General features: G+C 42.5%; 1 protein-coding gene across 1 annotated transcript in view; it reads right to left on the reverse strand.

Annotated features, from left to right (window-relative positions):
• Positions 1-8,797, reverse strand: part of emx3 (empty spiracles homeobox 3) — a 35,980-nt gene extending 27,183 nt beyond the window's left edge. The window contains exon 1 of the mRNA XM_031317214.2: positions 8,022-8,797. Within this exon, the coding sequence (XP_031173074.1) occupies positions 8,022-8,361 (340 nt within the window). The 5' untranslated portion in view covers positions 8,362-8,797. The remainder of the gene's footprint in view (positions 1-8,021) is intronic.
• Positions 8,798-14,534: the final 5,737 nt, after the last annotated feature.

Raw genomic sequence — 14,534 nt, forward strand, 5'->3', positions numbered from 1 at the left:
TTGGCAGTGCCCAGGAGGTGAACTGGCACCTCTCCAGCTACCAGTCCACCTCCATACTCTGGTCCCAACCCAGCTCCCTACTGACTGAACTACTGCCACCACCATTTCATCAAATTAACAAAAGTGTAAAAAATATGAAAAGAGAAATATTTTTAAAAGAACGGGATTCGGGGTTGTTGTTGTTGTTGTTGTTGTTGTTGTTGTTGTTGACATTTCCGATTACATCATTTGTGCTCCGACCACAGAGGTTTTGGACGATTCAAGAAGTCCACGTTTGCACATTTTGGAATTTTTTCTTTCTCATTTTTTGTCGCTTACGCTATATTTTAGGCGTTTTTTTTACGTTTTTGTAGCTTTTTTTCAACATTTTGGGCGTTTCTTTTTGCCATGTTTTGGTCACTTTTGTGTCGACATATTATCGCCTTCCTTCCTTCTTTAAATTGTCATTTTTATCAAAATGTTTTTTTGCTTTTTCAACATTTTGGCTTTTTTTCACAGCGTCCTTGGTGCTTATTTCGTGTTTTTCGTGTAGCTTTGTGTCGACATATCGTCGCCTTCCTTCCTTCTTTAAACATCTTTTTTTACAACTTTTTTGTCACTTTTTTCACATCATTTTGGACATTTTTTTTACAACTTTTTTGTCACTTTTTTCACATCATTTTGGACATTTTTTTTACAACTTTTTTGTCACTTTTTTTTACATCATTTTGGACATTTTTTTTACAACTTTTTTGTCACTTTTTTCACATCATTTTGGACATTTTTTTTACAACTTTTTTGTCAGTTTTTTTTACATCATTTTGGACATTTTTTTTACAACTTTTTTGTCACTTTTTTTTACATCATTTTGGACATTTTTTGTCACTTTTTTGTAGCTTTTGTGTCAACATATCGTTGCCTTTTTCCCAACTTTTTGTCCCTTTTCCGACATTTTAGGCATTTGTTTTACGTTTTCATGGTTTTTTTTCTGCCGTCTTTCCTTCTTTAAACAGTTTTTTCCATGTTTTTGTTGCTGTTTTGACATTTCTTTTACAATGTTTTTGTGTAAGATAAATTAAGATAAGATAGACTTTATTAATCCAACACTGGGGACAATCCTGTGTTCCTGTTTCTTGTTTTTTTCATGAAAAACGTGACATTTTGTAGAGTTTTGGACCCCTGAATCCCTGATTTCTTGTAGCTTTTTGTCGACATTTTGTTGCCTTCTTTCCTTCTTTAAACGTCTTTTTTGTCACTTTTTTTACATCATTTTGGACATTTTTTTACAACTTTTTTGTCACTTTTTTTACATCATTTTGGACATTTTTTTACAACTTTTTTGTCACTTTTTTTACATCATTTTGGACATTTTTTAACAATCTTTTTGTTGCTTTCTTGTAGCTTTTTCTCAATATATCGCCTTCCTTCCTTCTTTAAATTGTCATTTTTATCCAAATGTTTTTTTTCGCTGTTTCAACATTTTGGCTTTTTTTTACAGCGTCTTTGGTGCTTATTTCGTGGGTTTTTTGTAGCTTTGTGTCGACATATCGTTGCCTTCCTTCCTTCTTTATATTGTCTTTTTTTACAACTTTTTTGTCACTTTTTTTACATCATTTTGGACATTTTTTTTTACAATCTTTTTGTTGCTTTTTTGCAGCTTTTGTGTCAACATATCGTTGCCTTTTTCCCAACTTTTTGTCTCTTTTCCGACATTTTAGGCGGTTTTTTTACGTTTTCGTGGCTTTTTTCTGAGTTTTTGTCACTTTTTTGTCGACATTTTGTTGCCGTCTTTCCTTCTTTAAACAGTTTTTTCCAAGTTTTTGTTGCTGTTCCGACATTTCTTTTACAATGTTTTTGTGTAAGATAAGTTAAGATAAGATAGACTTTATTAATCCAACACTGGGGACAATCCTGTGTTCCTGTTTCTTGTTTTTTTAATTGAAAAACGTGACATTTTGTAGAGTTTTGGACCCCTGAATCCCTGATTTCTTGTAGCTTTTTGTCGACATTTTGTTGCCTTCTTTCCTTCTTTAAATGTCTTTTTTGTCACTTTTTTTACATCATTTTGGACATTTTTTTACAACTTTTTTGTCACTTTTTTGGGCTTTTTTTTACAGCGTTTCTTTTTTTTGGTGCTTATCAACATATTAAAAACTTTTACGTTTCTGTCACTTTTTTGTCGACATTTTGTTGCCTTCCTTCCTTCTATAAACGTCTTTTTTGTCACTTTTTTTACATCATTTTTGACATTTTTTAACAATCTTTTTGTTGCTTTCTTGTAGCTTTTTCTCAACATATCGTCGCCTTCCTTCCTTCTTTAAATTGTCATTTTTATCCAAATGTTTTTTTTCGCTGTTTCAACATTTTGGCTTTTTTTTACAGCGTCTTTGGTGCTTATTTCGTGGGTTTTTTGTAGCTTTGTGTCGACATATCGTTCCCTTCCTTCCTTCCTTCTTTATATTGTCTTTTTTCCCCAAGTGTTTGTCTCTTTTCCAACATTTTGAGCTGTTTTTTTTCCAGCGTTTCCAGAAGTTTTCTGACTGAGCAGCTTCATATGAGAGATAATATATAATTATATTATAATATAATAATATATATTCTGCATTTAAACTAAAAGCTTCACACAACATTTCCATGTTTTAATTACGGGACAAAGTGCGGCTAACGGGACTTTCTTAAAGCGGAGAAATCAAGTTGGAGGAAGCTGGAAACACAAACACAGACGAGCAGTATTCCCTAAATCTCCGAGCCGTTTTGGGCAGAAAGTGAATAAATTAGGACCATGGGGGGGGAATGAGCTGCACGGTGTGTCTGTAATTATCTGCTCCAACTTTCCCAACGTTGTGTTGCTCTAAAATAATAAATTTTTCGACATTTTGGGACGTCTTTGTGGCTTTTTCGTTGACATATCGTTGCCTTCTTTCCTTCTTTAAACTGTCTGTTTTTACAACTTCTTTGTCACTTTCCTTTCGACATTTTGGGCGTTTTTGTTGCTTATTTTCAGATTTTTTTTGTCTCTTTTGTGTCGACATATTGCTGCCTTTTTTCCTTCTTTAAACCGTCTTTTTTATCCAAATATTTGTATCGCTTTTTCTGAATTTTGGGCGATTTTTTTTAACAATGTTTTTGACCCTTTTTCCAATTTAATTTGTCTCTTTTGTGTCAAATTGCACTTTTGTTTTTGTGTGAAGAACTGGAAACGTTGTCCACGTCTACATCGTCCAAACACCTTCAGGAAAAACTCTGAATATATTAACCCTTGTGTTGTCCTATAACATACTATAGGTTTACACTTATTATTATTATTTTTTTTTTTTTTTTTATCCAGGTAAGTCGATGGAGAACAACTTCTCACCTGTCACATTCACACAGTTCCACATTCATTCCTTTTTGGGGAAAGATTTCGGCTCCTAAACTCAAGAAAAGGTGACGTTTTTAAATAAAATAAATGCAATTTCACACCGTTTTGGTCACATGAGGGTTGACTTAGTTTAGTTTTAGTTTTCTCCTCGAAATTTTTTTTAACAATGTTTTTGTTTCTTGTTTTCTGCTTTTTTTGTCGCTTTTTTGACATTTCAAACTGCATTTTTTTTCTTGAAAAACGTCACATTTTGTTGAGTTTTGGACCCCTGAAGATGATAAAGTGTCCTGAGATAACTTCTCTCTCATCCTCCCATTAGCCAAAATCTTTCGCCAAAACTTTCTCAAACGTTTCCCTCAAAAAGTTTCTCATCTGAAGTATTTATTTGTCGTATTTTTGCAATTTTTTCAGGTTTTTTTTCAATGTCTTTGATGATTTTTTCCACCCTTGTTTCACAGATGTTTTTTTGCCTTTTTTAATGTTTTGTTTTTTACTTTTTTATGTTTTCGTAGATTTTCGAAACATTTTTTTCCAACATTTTTGTTGATTTTTTTTAATGTTTTTTTGTTAATAATTTTTTTTTCATGTACATTCAACCTACCTAATGATATATTGATCAATAGTAAATTTATTTCAAAATAGAAAATGTTACACTTGTATATGAAATGATTTTGATGAAATTGCATTTTTTTTCTTAAAAAACGTGCACTATTCTTGAGTTTTTGCCGCCAAAACGTTCTCAAACGTTTCACTCAAAGGTTTCGCATCGGAAACATTTTTAAGGTCGGAGGTCTGGAACGATTAAACAACATTTAATCAACGCGCCGTTAACGTTTGCATGCTGCGTTTGGGAACCATTACATCGGCACCTTTCTTCCAGCTTTATGCAACAGTAAAGAGGTGTGTGTGTGTGTGTGTGTGTGTGTGTGTGTGTGTGTGTGTGTGTGTGTGTGTGTGTGTTTCCCCCTAGAGCAGCAAAGTTTCCGGTAACTCCAGTAAAAAATGTGTGTGCGTGCGTTGGCATTAAGTGTGTGTTTGTGCTGCACGTGTAAAGATGTACACTGGTCGTGTTGTGTGTGTGTGTGTGTGTGTGTGTGTGTGTGTGTGTGTGAGTGAGTGACTGTGTGTGTGTGTGTGTGTGTGTGTGTGTGTGTGTGTGTGTGTGTGTGTGTGTGTGTGTGTGTGTGAGTGAGTGACTGTGTGTGTGTGTGTGTGTGTGTGTGTGTGTGTGATGTGTGTGTGTGTGTGTGACTGTGGTGTGTGTGGTGTGTGGTGTGTGTGTGTGAGTGTGACTGTGTGTGTGTGTGTGGTGTGTGTGTGTGTGTGTGTGTGTGTGTGTGACTGTGTGTGTGTGTGTGTGTGTGGTGTGTGTGTGTGTGGTGTGTGTGTGTGACTCTGTGTGTGTGTGTGTGTGTGTGTGTGTGTGTGTGTGTGTGTGTGTGTGTGTGTGTGTGTGTGTGTGTGTGTGTGTGTGTGTGTGTGTGTGTGTGTGTGTGTGTGTGTGTGTGTGTGTGTGTGTGTGTGTGTGTGTGTGTGTGTGTGTGTGACTGTGTGTATCACACTGCTGCAGTCAGCAGCTGAGGTGCTGTTTACTTTTTTGTCGACGTTTTAAACTTTTTTTCAGTTATTATTTTTTAAAATATATATTTTTAGTTTTTCTACGACGTTTTTGTTGATTTCTTCCGATGGTTTTTTCCAGCTTTTTTGTGACTTTTTCTGACATTTTGATTATTTGTTTTTCATGTACAGTATGCAACGTAATATATTGATCAAACAGTACATTTATTTCAAAATTGAAAATGTTATGCAAAATTATGTGAAATTGCATCTATTTAATTTTAAAAACGTCACATTTTCTTGAGTTTTAGACGCCTAAATCTTTCCCCAAAATGTCTCAATCTTCCACAAACATTTAGGAGAAAATTCTGCATCAAAACTAAACTAAGTCAACCCTCATGTGTTTCTTTCTCGTCTGGTCCAAAACGGTGTGAAATTGCATTTATTTTATTTAAAAACGTCACATTTTCTTGATTTTAGGGACCAAAATCTTTCCCCGAAAACATCTCAATCTTTCCAAAACTCCTGGGCTGTAAATGTGTGAGCCACCCGGCCTCCGTCCCTCAGACCGGAGTCTTTCCTCTCTAATCACCTCCTCCATCCAACCTTTCACACACACATGACGCTCCCAAATGATGTCAAATTGCACTTTTGTTTCTGTGTGAAGAACTGGAAACTTCGTCCACGTCTACAGGAAAAACTCTGAATATATTAACCCTGTTGTCCTCTCTCTGTTTTGCCTGTTCATAGAGCATAACGTATAAATTATCACCCAATTTTGTGTTAGATCTTCTTAGCCATCTTCATTCCAACTAAGTACCACTATAGGTTTACACTTATTATTATTATTTTTTATTTTTTTTAACAAGGTAAGTCGATTGAGAACAACTTCTCACCTGTCACATTCACACAGTTCCACATTCATTCCTTGTCGGGGAAAGATTTCGGCTCCTAAACTCAAGAAAAGGTGACGTTTTTAAATAAAATAAATGCAATTTCACACCGTTTTGGTCACATGAGGGTTGACTTAGTTTAGTTTTGATGCAGAATTTTCTCCTAAATGTTTGTGGAAGATTGAGACATTTTGAGGAAAGATTTAGGCGTCTAAAACTCAAAAAAATGTCATTTGTTTTTAAAATGAAATAGATGCAATTTCACATAATTTTGCATAACATTTTCAATTTTGAAATAAATGTACTGTTTGATCAATATATTACGTTGCATATACATGAAAAGCAATCGACAAAATGTCACAAAATAATCATAAAAACACTGGAAAAAGCTGAAAAAAATCAACAAAATCATCGTAGAAAAACTAAAAATATATATTTAAAAAAAAACCTGAAAAAAAGTTTAAAATGTTGACAAAAAATTAACAGCACCTCAGCTGCTGACTGTAGCAGTGTGATACGTGTCACACACACAGACACACACACACACACACACACACAGACACACACACACACACACAGTCTGATCTGCTGCAACTGAGCAGCTCCGCTGGGGAGGTTGAGGGTTAAGGGCCTTGCTCAAGGGCACCTCAGTTGTGGTAATGAAGGAGGGACAAGCTGCTCTTTGACTTTCCCCACCCAGATTTTAACCTGCCGGTCCGGGGATTTGAACCTGCGACCTCCCGGTCCCAAGATCCCTTCCTGAACCCCATAGGCACCACTGCCCAAAAATGTGTCACTTTTTTTCAACGCTTTTTTGAATTCATGGTCAATACACCTAATTTATATTAAATTATACCTAATTTCTGATTTTATATATATATATATATATATATATATATATATATATATTTAAGAAATTATGAATTATTTTGACTAGTAGTTACGATCAGAAGAACGTATGTTGATGGATAATCACAGCCTGTTTCGTGTATGGAACCATCAGTGGTATTTTTGGGCAATTTGGTTAAAAAAAAACAACACATTTTTGATACAGAAACTTTTGAAAACGGGTCAAATTTGACCCGAGGACAACAGGAGGATTAATATATAATAATAATATTATAAAGCAAGGGCGTAACTTTGGGTTCAACAGCCAAAACAATGCACATAATGCGTAAAGTCAAACAACATCGGATGTCTCCAGAAGCTGTTCGGGATCAGAGAGAGTAAGTTATGAACTGAGAGGAATGTGCACGTTCACAAATAGAAAGAACAGAATTATCTCTCTATCAACCTTTCAGAAACAGAAACATAGAACGCTCCAAAATGATGTGAAATTGCATTTTTTTTTTTAAAAACGGGACATTTTCTGGAGTATTAGTCGCTTAAACGGCATCACATCTCACTAAATGGACCGCCCGGCCTGTCTGCTTGTTCCTCTCTTCTCTGGGCCCAAATATTGTGAAATTGCATTTTTGTTTTTAGTTTTTTTAACGTGACATTTTCTGGACTTTTTGACGCGTAATTCTTTCTCCAAAACGTCTAAATCTCCCACAAGGCTTTATAGGAGGACATATTTTACTGGGACATGTTTGTTATTCTAACCTAAATGTTCCTTTTTCTGTCTGGTCCAAAATTATATGAAATACCATTTTTTTTTTTTTTTTTCTTTTTAAACGTGATATTTTCTGGAGGTTTTGACGCCTAAAACATTTCTCCAAAACGTCTTAATTTTCCACAAACCTCTGAAATATATAGGCATATATATATATATATATAGCCTAGATGATAAACGTTTGAAAATATATGAAATTGCATATTATTATTTATATTAGGCTATTTTCTATTTTATTTTTTAAGCGTAAATCTTTCGCCAAAACGTAGAAATCTTCCACAAACCTTCGCGGGGAAAAATGTGAAATATATAAATAATATAAAGTTAAAATGCATTTTGCAGTACTGATTTCAGTACTGTGATCAGGTCGTCGTGTTCATTAACTCCGTGTCCATTCTCCTAAAGCCTCCAAAGCTTTTAAAGTGATCGTTAACTTTTAATAAATTCAGAATTTGTAACGATTGACAAATGTCTTTAATATCGTTCTCTAAATATAATGTATGTGCTTAGAAAAAATATTTTTTCGGTGCTCAAAATTTGCCATCACATGCGCAAGAATGAGGCACAAATATTACTATACTGTATGCTAAAGTGCACCCCCGGGCGGCGGGCTCACCTTGGAAGCGGTGTCCGTGCAGGTACCGGTTCCGCAGCACCCAGGGGTAGAAGCTGAGCGCGTCCCGGTGCTGCGGGCTGAAGAAGCTCTGCGGCGGCATCTGCAGCCCGTGCGCCCCGGCCTCCTGGAGCACCATGTCGGGCCCCGCGGAGTACAGAGTCCGCCCGCCACTGCCCTGGAAGCACGAGCCGAAGACGGCAGTGGGGTGCAGGGACTCCGGGAACCGGAGCGCCGTGGGCCGAATGGGCTCGTCCCCGGAGCTGCCGCCGTGTCTGCTCGCCTCCTTCCCCACCAGAGACTCTATGGTGAAACATTTCTTGGTGTTGCTGTGGTGGAACATTGTACCGAAGCACCGGGAGCTACACCGGGGTGGAAGATGGGGAAGATGTGGACCAATCGGCGGCCAGTTTAGTCCAGTTCCGCGGACTTTTGGGTCGCTCAGATTCCCAGTTTCTCCATAACTCCCAAAAGAGACAAAACAATTCACAAAAACGTCAGAAATCCCCAAAAATAATTCTACACCTGGAAGCGGCTAAAGTTTCCTCACACCTGTGTTCACACCTGAGTCTTCTTGAACCTGTGTAAACGCGTGCATGGGTGTAAAAAATAAAAAAAACAACCCAATAAAAGTGGTGTTAAATCTCCGGGAAAGTGCAGCGCAGATCCTCCAGAACGCAGCCGGATTTGGGCAGAGGGCGGCCGGGCTGCGGGGCTCTGATGAGTCGGTGTCTCCTCCAACTACCGCCGCGTGCTGCAGGCTGAAGGCGTGAGCTGGGAGTGTCTGTCTCTGGCTGTCAAACACACGCACACACACACAGAGAGAGAGAGAGAGAGAGAGAGAGAGAGAGAGAGAGAGAGAGAGAGAGAGATACCTGCCCTGCCCTCCTTGCAGAGGTGTGCTGAGCATGCGCAGAGCAGAGGCAACCGTTCCGACGGCCATTTTGTTAATCGACTGAGGAAGAAGGTGGAAAGAAGTGATGATGATGTTGATGATGATGTTGATGATGATGTTGATGATGTTGATGATGTTGATGTTGATGATGTTGATGATGATGATGATGAAGATGACTGACAGTGTAATAAGGAAAATGAAGATTATTATTCACAACTTTATTGGAATAAAACTTCAAATATGCAACATTTCAGATACGTTGGCCTTTACTCACAATGTCTGCGTGTGTGTGTGTGTGTGTGTGTGTGTGTGTGTGTGTGTGTGTGTGTGTGTGTGTGTGTGTGTGTGTGTGTGTGTGTGTCTATGTCTCTGAGAGTGTGTGTGTGTGTGTGTGTGTGTGTGTGTGTGTGTGTGTGTGTGTGTGTGTGTGTGTGTGTGTGTGTGTGTGTGTGTCTCTGAGTGTGTGTGTGTGTGTGTGTGTGTGTGTGTGTCTGAGTGTGTGTGTGTGTGTGTGTGTGTGTGTGTGTCTCTGAGTGTGTGTGTGTGTGTGTGTGTGTGTGTGTCTCTGAGTGTGTGTGTGTGTGTGTGTGTGTGTGTGTGTGTGTGTGTGTGTGTGTCTCTGAGTGTGTGTGTGTGTGTGTGTGTGTGTGTGTGTGTGTGTGTGTGTGTGTGTGTGTCTCTGAGTGTGTGTGTGTGTGTGTGTGTGTGTGTGTGTGTGTCTCTGAGTGTGTGTGTGTGTGTGTGTGTGTGTGTGTGTGTGTGTGTGTGTCTCTGAGTGTGTGTGTGTGTGTGTGTGTGTGTGTGTGTGTGTGTGTGTGTGTGTGTCTCTGAGTGTGTGTGTGTGTGTGTGTGTGTGTGTGTGTGTGTGTGTGTGTGTGTGTGTGTGTGTGTGTGTGTCTCTGAGTGTGTGTGTGTGTGTGTGTGTGTGTGTGTGTGTGTGTCTCTGAGCGACAGGTCAATTGACACAGAACAAGACAATTGACCCTGCGGGGTCAAAGGTCAGAGGAAACCTCCCTCTTGTTAATCTGCAGCGACAAGTCTCAACGCCAACACACACACACACACACACACACACACACACACACAGCTTATAATCAGCTAATAAACTATGATGTATTACAGATTAAACTACGCAGCAGTTTATAAACAAACATGCAGTTTTAAGTCTTAACAGCCAAACAAGAGCTGTTGCCTGGGCGATAGATGGATGTGATTATGGTCTGTTTTCTTTGCTTTACGCTTTAAGAAAGTTAAACAACAGAAACCAGGAGATTATGAATCTTTGTAAACACAAACACAAACACATGACATGAAGAAGTTTCCCTGTTAAATTAGGCTGAATTTTGCTCGAAAAAAAGGCACAGAAATTTCTTTCTCCTGCAACATAGAGGGCACAAAACATCCGTACACGCTGTACGAAAAAGGAAAGAAATTCAGTTACCTCTCCCAGAAATGCCGCTCGCATTCTGCTTATTAGCAACAGCAAATGTATTTATTTCTAAAGATACTGTTTAGTACAGGGGTGTCCAACTCAACGTCACTGAGGCTGGCCCTCAGTGACGTTGAGTTGGACACCACATCATAGAAACAGCCACAAAACATCGGAAAAAGTGGCAAAAACAATGAAAAAAACGCCAGGAAAAATAGGCTTGAAAAACGTACTCTGGAGGACTGCAGGGGGTACGTGTCCCCCTAGGGGTACTTTGGAGGACTGCAGGGGGTACCTGTCCCCCTAGAGGTACTCTGGAGGACTGCAGGGGGTACGTGTCCCCCTAGGGGTACTCTGGAGGACTGCAGGGGGTACGTGTCCCCCTAAAGGTACTCTGGAGGACTGCAGGGGGTACGTGTCCCCCTAGGGATACGTTGGAGGACTGCAGGGGGTACGTGTCCCCCTAGGGATACGTTGGAGGACTGCAGGGGGTACGTGTCCCCCTAGAGGTACTCTGTAGGACTGCAGGGGGTACGTGTCCCCCTAGGGGTACTCTGGAGGACTGCAGGGGGTACGTGTCCCCCTAGGGGTACTTTGGAGGACTGCAGGGGGTACGTGTCCCCCTACAGGTACTCTGTAGGACTGCAGGGGGTACGTGTCCCCCTAGGGGTACTCTGGAGGACTGCAGGGGGTACGTGTCCCCCTAGGGGTACACTGGAGGACTGCAGGGGGTACGTGTCCCCCTACAGGTACTCTGTAGGACTGCAGGGGGTACGTGTCCCCCTAGGGGTACTCTGGAGGACTGCAGGGGGTACGTGTCCCCCTAGGGGTACACTGGAGGACTGCAGGGGGTACGTGTCCCCCTAGGGGTACTCTGGAGGACTGCAGGGGGTAAGTGTCCCCATAGGCATACTCTGGAGGACTGCAGGGGGTACGTGTCCCCCTAGGGGTACTCTGGAGGACTGCAGGGGGTACGTGTCCCCCTAGGGGTACTCTGGAGGACTGCAGGGGGTACATGTCCCCCTAGGGGTACTTTGGAGGACTGCAGGGGGTACATGTCCCCCTAGGGGTACTCTGGAGGACTGCAGGGGGTACTTGTCCCCCTAGGGGTACACTGTAAGAAAAGATACACCATATCTACTCAAGGCAACAGATTACAAGCAATATTATTAATTAAATTTCACATGGTTTGGTATTGAGTAAATATGAATTAATAGTTATCCATTTAATATGAGTATATTTGAATAGAAAACAGTACAGAATTAATTATAACCTAAACAAAAATATTGAGTTGATTTGAAAAAGATAAACTCCCTAATGTGTAAATAGTACTAATAAAAATTATTTTTATTCTACATATCAATGATATATAATTGAGTAATAATCATCTACATTAATCTGCACATCGATTTGAATTTAATCAATGCAATGAATTCAATCTAAATATTCTTTCTTAGGAATAACTAGTCTATGGCCCAGAAAGTACAGAACTTAACAAATACTCAAATTAGAATTTTATTAGCAATTCACTTTTATGCTTTCGACTCATTGTAGTAGTGCTGGGCAGTATACCGGTATACGGATATTAATTTCCCATATGATATGAATTTTTTACATACCATAATACCGGTGCAACGCCGCAGAGAACGCTACGGCCGAATTGATCTGCAAGTGTTTTCAGAACGGGAGCCCTGTTAACTTCGTACCCTTCTCACTCATGGTTGTAAATTTACAACAATTAACCCACAACTAACTATCTTTAATAGGATAAAACACCATAGCACACAACTATTTGTGATTTTAACAATTTCTAACACTCAACATTCTCTCTATTTATATAATGCTTATGTTTTATTTAACTACAATGGTTGGATTTTATTCCAAACATTTTTATTTGAAATTTAATTAAATATTTGCCTCAAAATCAAAAACACAATCATATTGAATATATTTTACCTAATACATTAATTCAAATCTACATGGCCACAGAATCATTTCTTACAGTGTACTTTGGAGGACTGCAGGGCGTACGTGTCCCCCTAGGGGTATTCTGGAGGACTGCAGGGGGTACGTGTACCCCTAGGGGTACTCTGGAGGACTGCAGGGCGTACGTGTCCCCCTAGGGGTACATTGGAGGACTGCAGGGGGTACGTGTCCCCCTAGAGGTACTCTGGAGGACTGCAGGGGGTACGTGTCCCCCTAGGGGTACTCTGGAGGACTGCAGGGGGTACGTGTCCCCCTAAAGGTACTCTGGAGGACTGCAGGGGGTACGTGTCCCCCTAGGGATACGTTGGAGGACTGCAGGGGGTACGTGTACCCCTAGGGGTACTCTGGAGGACTGCAGGGGGTATGTGTACCCCTAGGGGTACTTTGGAGGACTGCAGGGGGTACGTGTCCCCCTAGGGGTACTTTGGAGGACTGCAGGGGGTACGTGTCCCCCTAGAGGTACTTTGCAGGACTGCAGGGGGTACGTGTCCCCCTAGGGGTACTCTGGAGAACTGCAGGGGGTACGTGTACCCCTAGGGGTACTTTGGAGGACTGCAGGGGGTACGTGTCCCCCTAGGGGTACTTTGGAGGACTGCAGGGGGTACGTGTCCCCCTAGGGGTACTCTGGAGGACTGCAGGGGGTACGTGTACCCCTATGGGTACTCTGGAGGACTGCAGGGGGTACGTGTCCCCCTAGGGGTACTTTGGAGGACTGCAGGGGGTACGTGTCCCCCTAGGGGTACTCTGGAAGACTGCAGGGGGTACGTGTACCCCAAGGGGTACTTTGGAGGACTGCAGGGGGTACGTGTCCCCCTAGGGGTACTCTGGAGGACTGCAGGGCGTACGTGTACCCCTATGGGTACTCTGGAGGACTGCAGGGGGTACGTGTCCCCCTAGGGGTACTTTGGAGGACTGCAGGGGGTACGTGTCCCCCTAGAGGTACTTTGCAGGACTGCAGGGGGTACATGTCCCCCTAGGGGTACTCTGGAGAACTGCAAGGGGTACGTGTACCCCTAGGGGTACTTTGGAGGACTGCAGGGGGTACGTGTCCCCCTATGGGTACTCTGGAGGACTGCAGGGGGTACGTGTCCCCCTAGTGGTACTCTGGAGGACTGCAGGGGGTACGTGTACCCCTAGGGGTACTTTGGAGGACTGCAGGTGGTACGTGTCCTCCTAGGGGTACTTTGGAGGACTGCAGGGGGTACGTGTCCCCCTAGGGGTACTTTGGAGGACTGCAGGGGGTACGTGTTCCCCTAGGGGTACTTTGGAGGACTGCAGGGGGTACGTGTCCCCCTAGAGGTACTTTGCAGGACTGCAGGGGGTACATGTCCCCCTAGGGGTACTCTGGAGAACTGCAGGGGGTACATGTACCCCTAGGGGTACTTTGGAGGACTGCAGGGGGTACGTGTCCCCCTAGGGGTACTTTGGAGGACTGCAGGGGGTACGTGTTCCCCTAGGGGTACTTTGGAGGACTGCAGGGGGTACGTGTCCCCCTAGAGGTACTTTGCAGGACTGCAGGGGGTACGTATCCCCCTAGGGGTATTCTGGAGGACTGCAGGGGGTACGTGTCCCCCTAGTGGTACTCTGGAGGACTGTAGGGGGTACGTGTCCCCCTAGGGGTACTCTGGTGGACTGCAGGGGGTACGTGTACCCCAAGGGGTACTTTGGAGGACTGCGATGGGGTACGTGTACCCCTAGGGGTACTCTGGAGGACTGCAGGGGGTATGTGTACCCCTAGGGGTACTTTGGAGGACTGCAGGGGGTACGTGTCCCCCTAGGGGTACTTTGGAGGACTGCAGGGGGTACGTGTCCCCCTAGAGGTACTTTGCAGGACTGCAGGGGGTACGTGTACCCCTATGGGTACTCTGGAGGACTGCAGGGGGTACGTGTCCCCCTAGGGGTACTTTGGAGGACTGCAGGGGGTACGTGTCCCCCTAGGGGTACTCTGGAGGACTGCAGGGGGTACGTGTACCCCAAGGGGTACTTTGGAGGACTGCAGGGGGTACGTGTCCCCCTAGGGGTACTCTGGAGGACTGCAGGGAGTACGTGTACCCCTAGGGGTACTTTGGAGGACTGCAGGTGGTACGTGTCCTCCTAGGGGTACTTTGGAGGACTGCAGGGGGTACGTGTCCCCCTAGGGGTACTTTGGAGGACTGCAGGGGGTACGTGTTCCCCTAGGGGTACTTTGGAGGACTGCAGGGGGTAC

The sequence above is a fragment of the Sander lucioperca genome, chromosome 1, assembly GCF_008315115.2.
Source record: "Sander lucioperca isolate FBNREF2018 chromosome 1, SLUC_FBN_1.2, whole genome shotgun sequence".
Taxonomy (NCBI): domain Eukaryota; kingdom Metazoa; phylum Chordata; class Actinopteri; order Perciformes; family Percidae; genus Sander; species Sander lucioperca.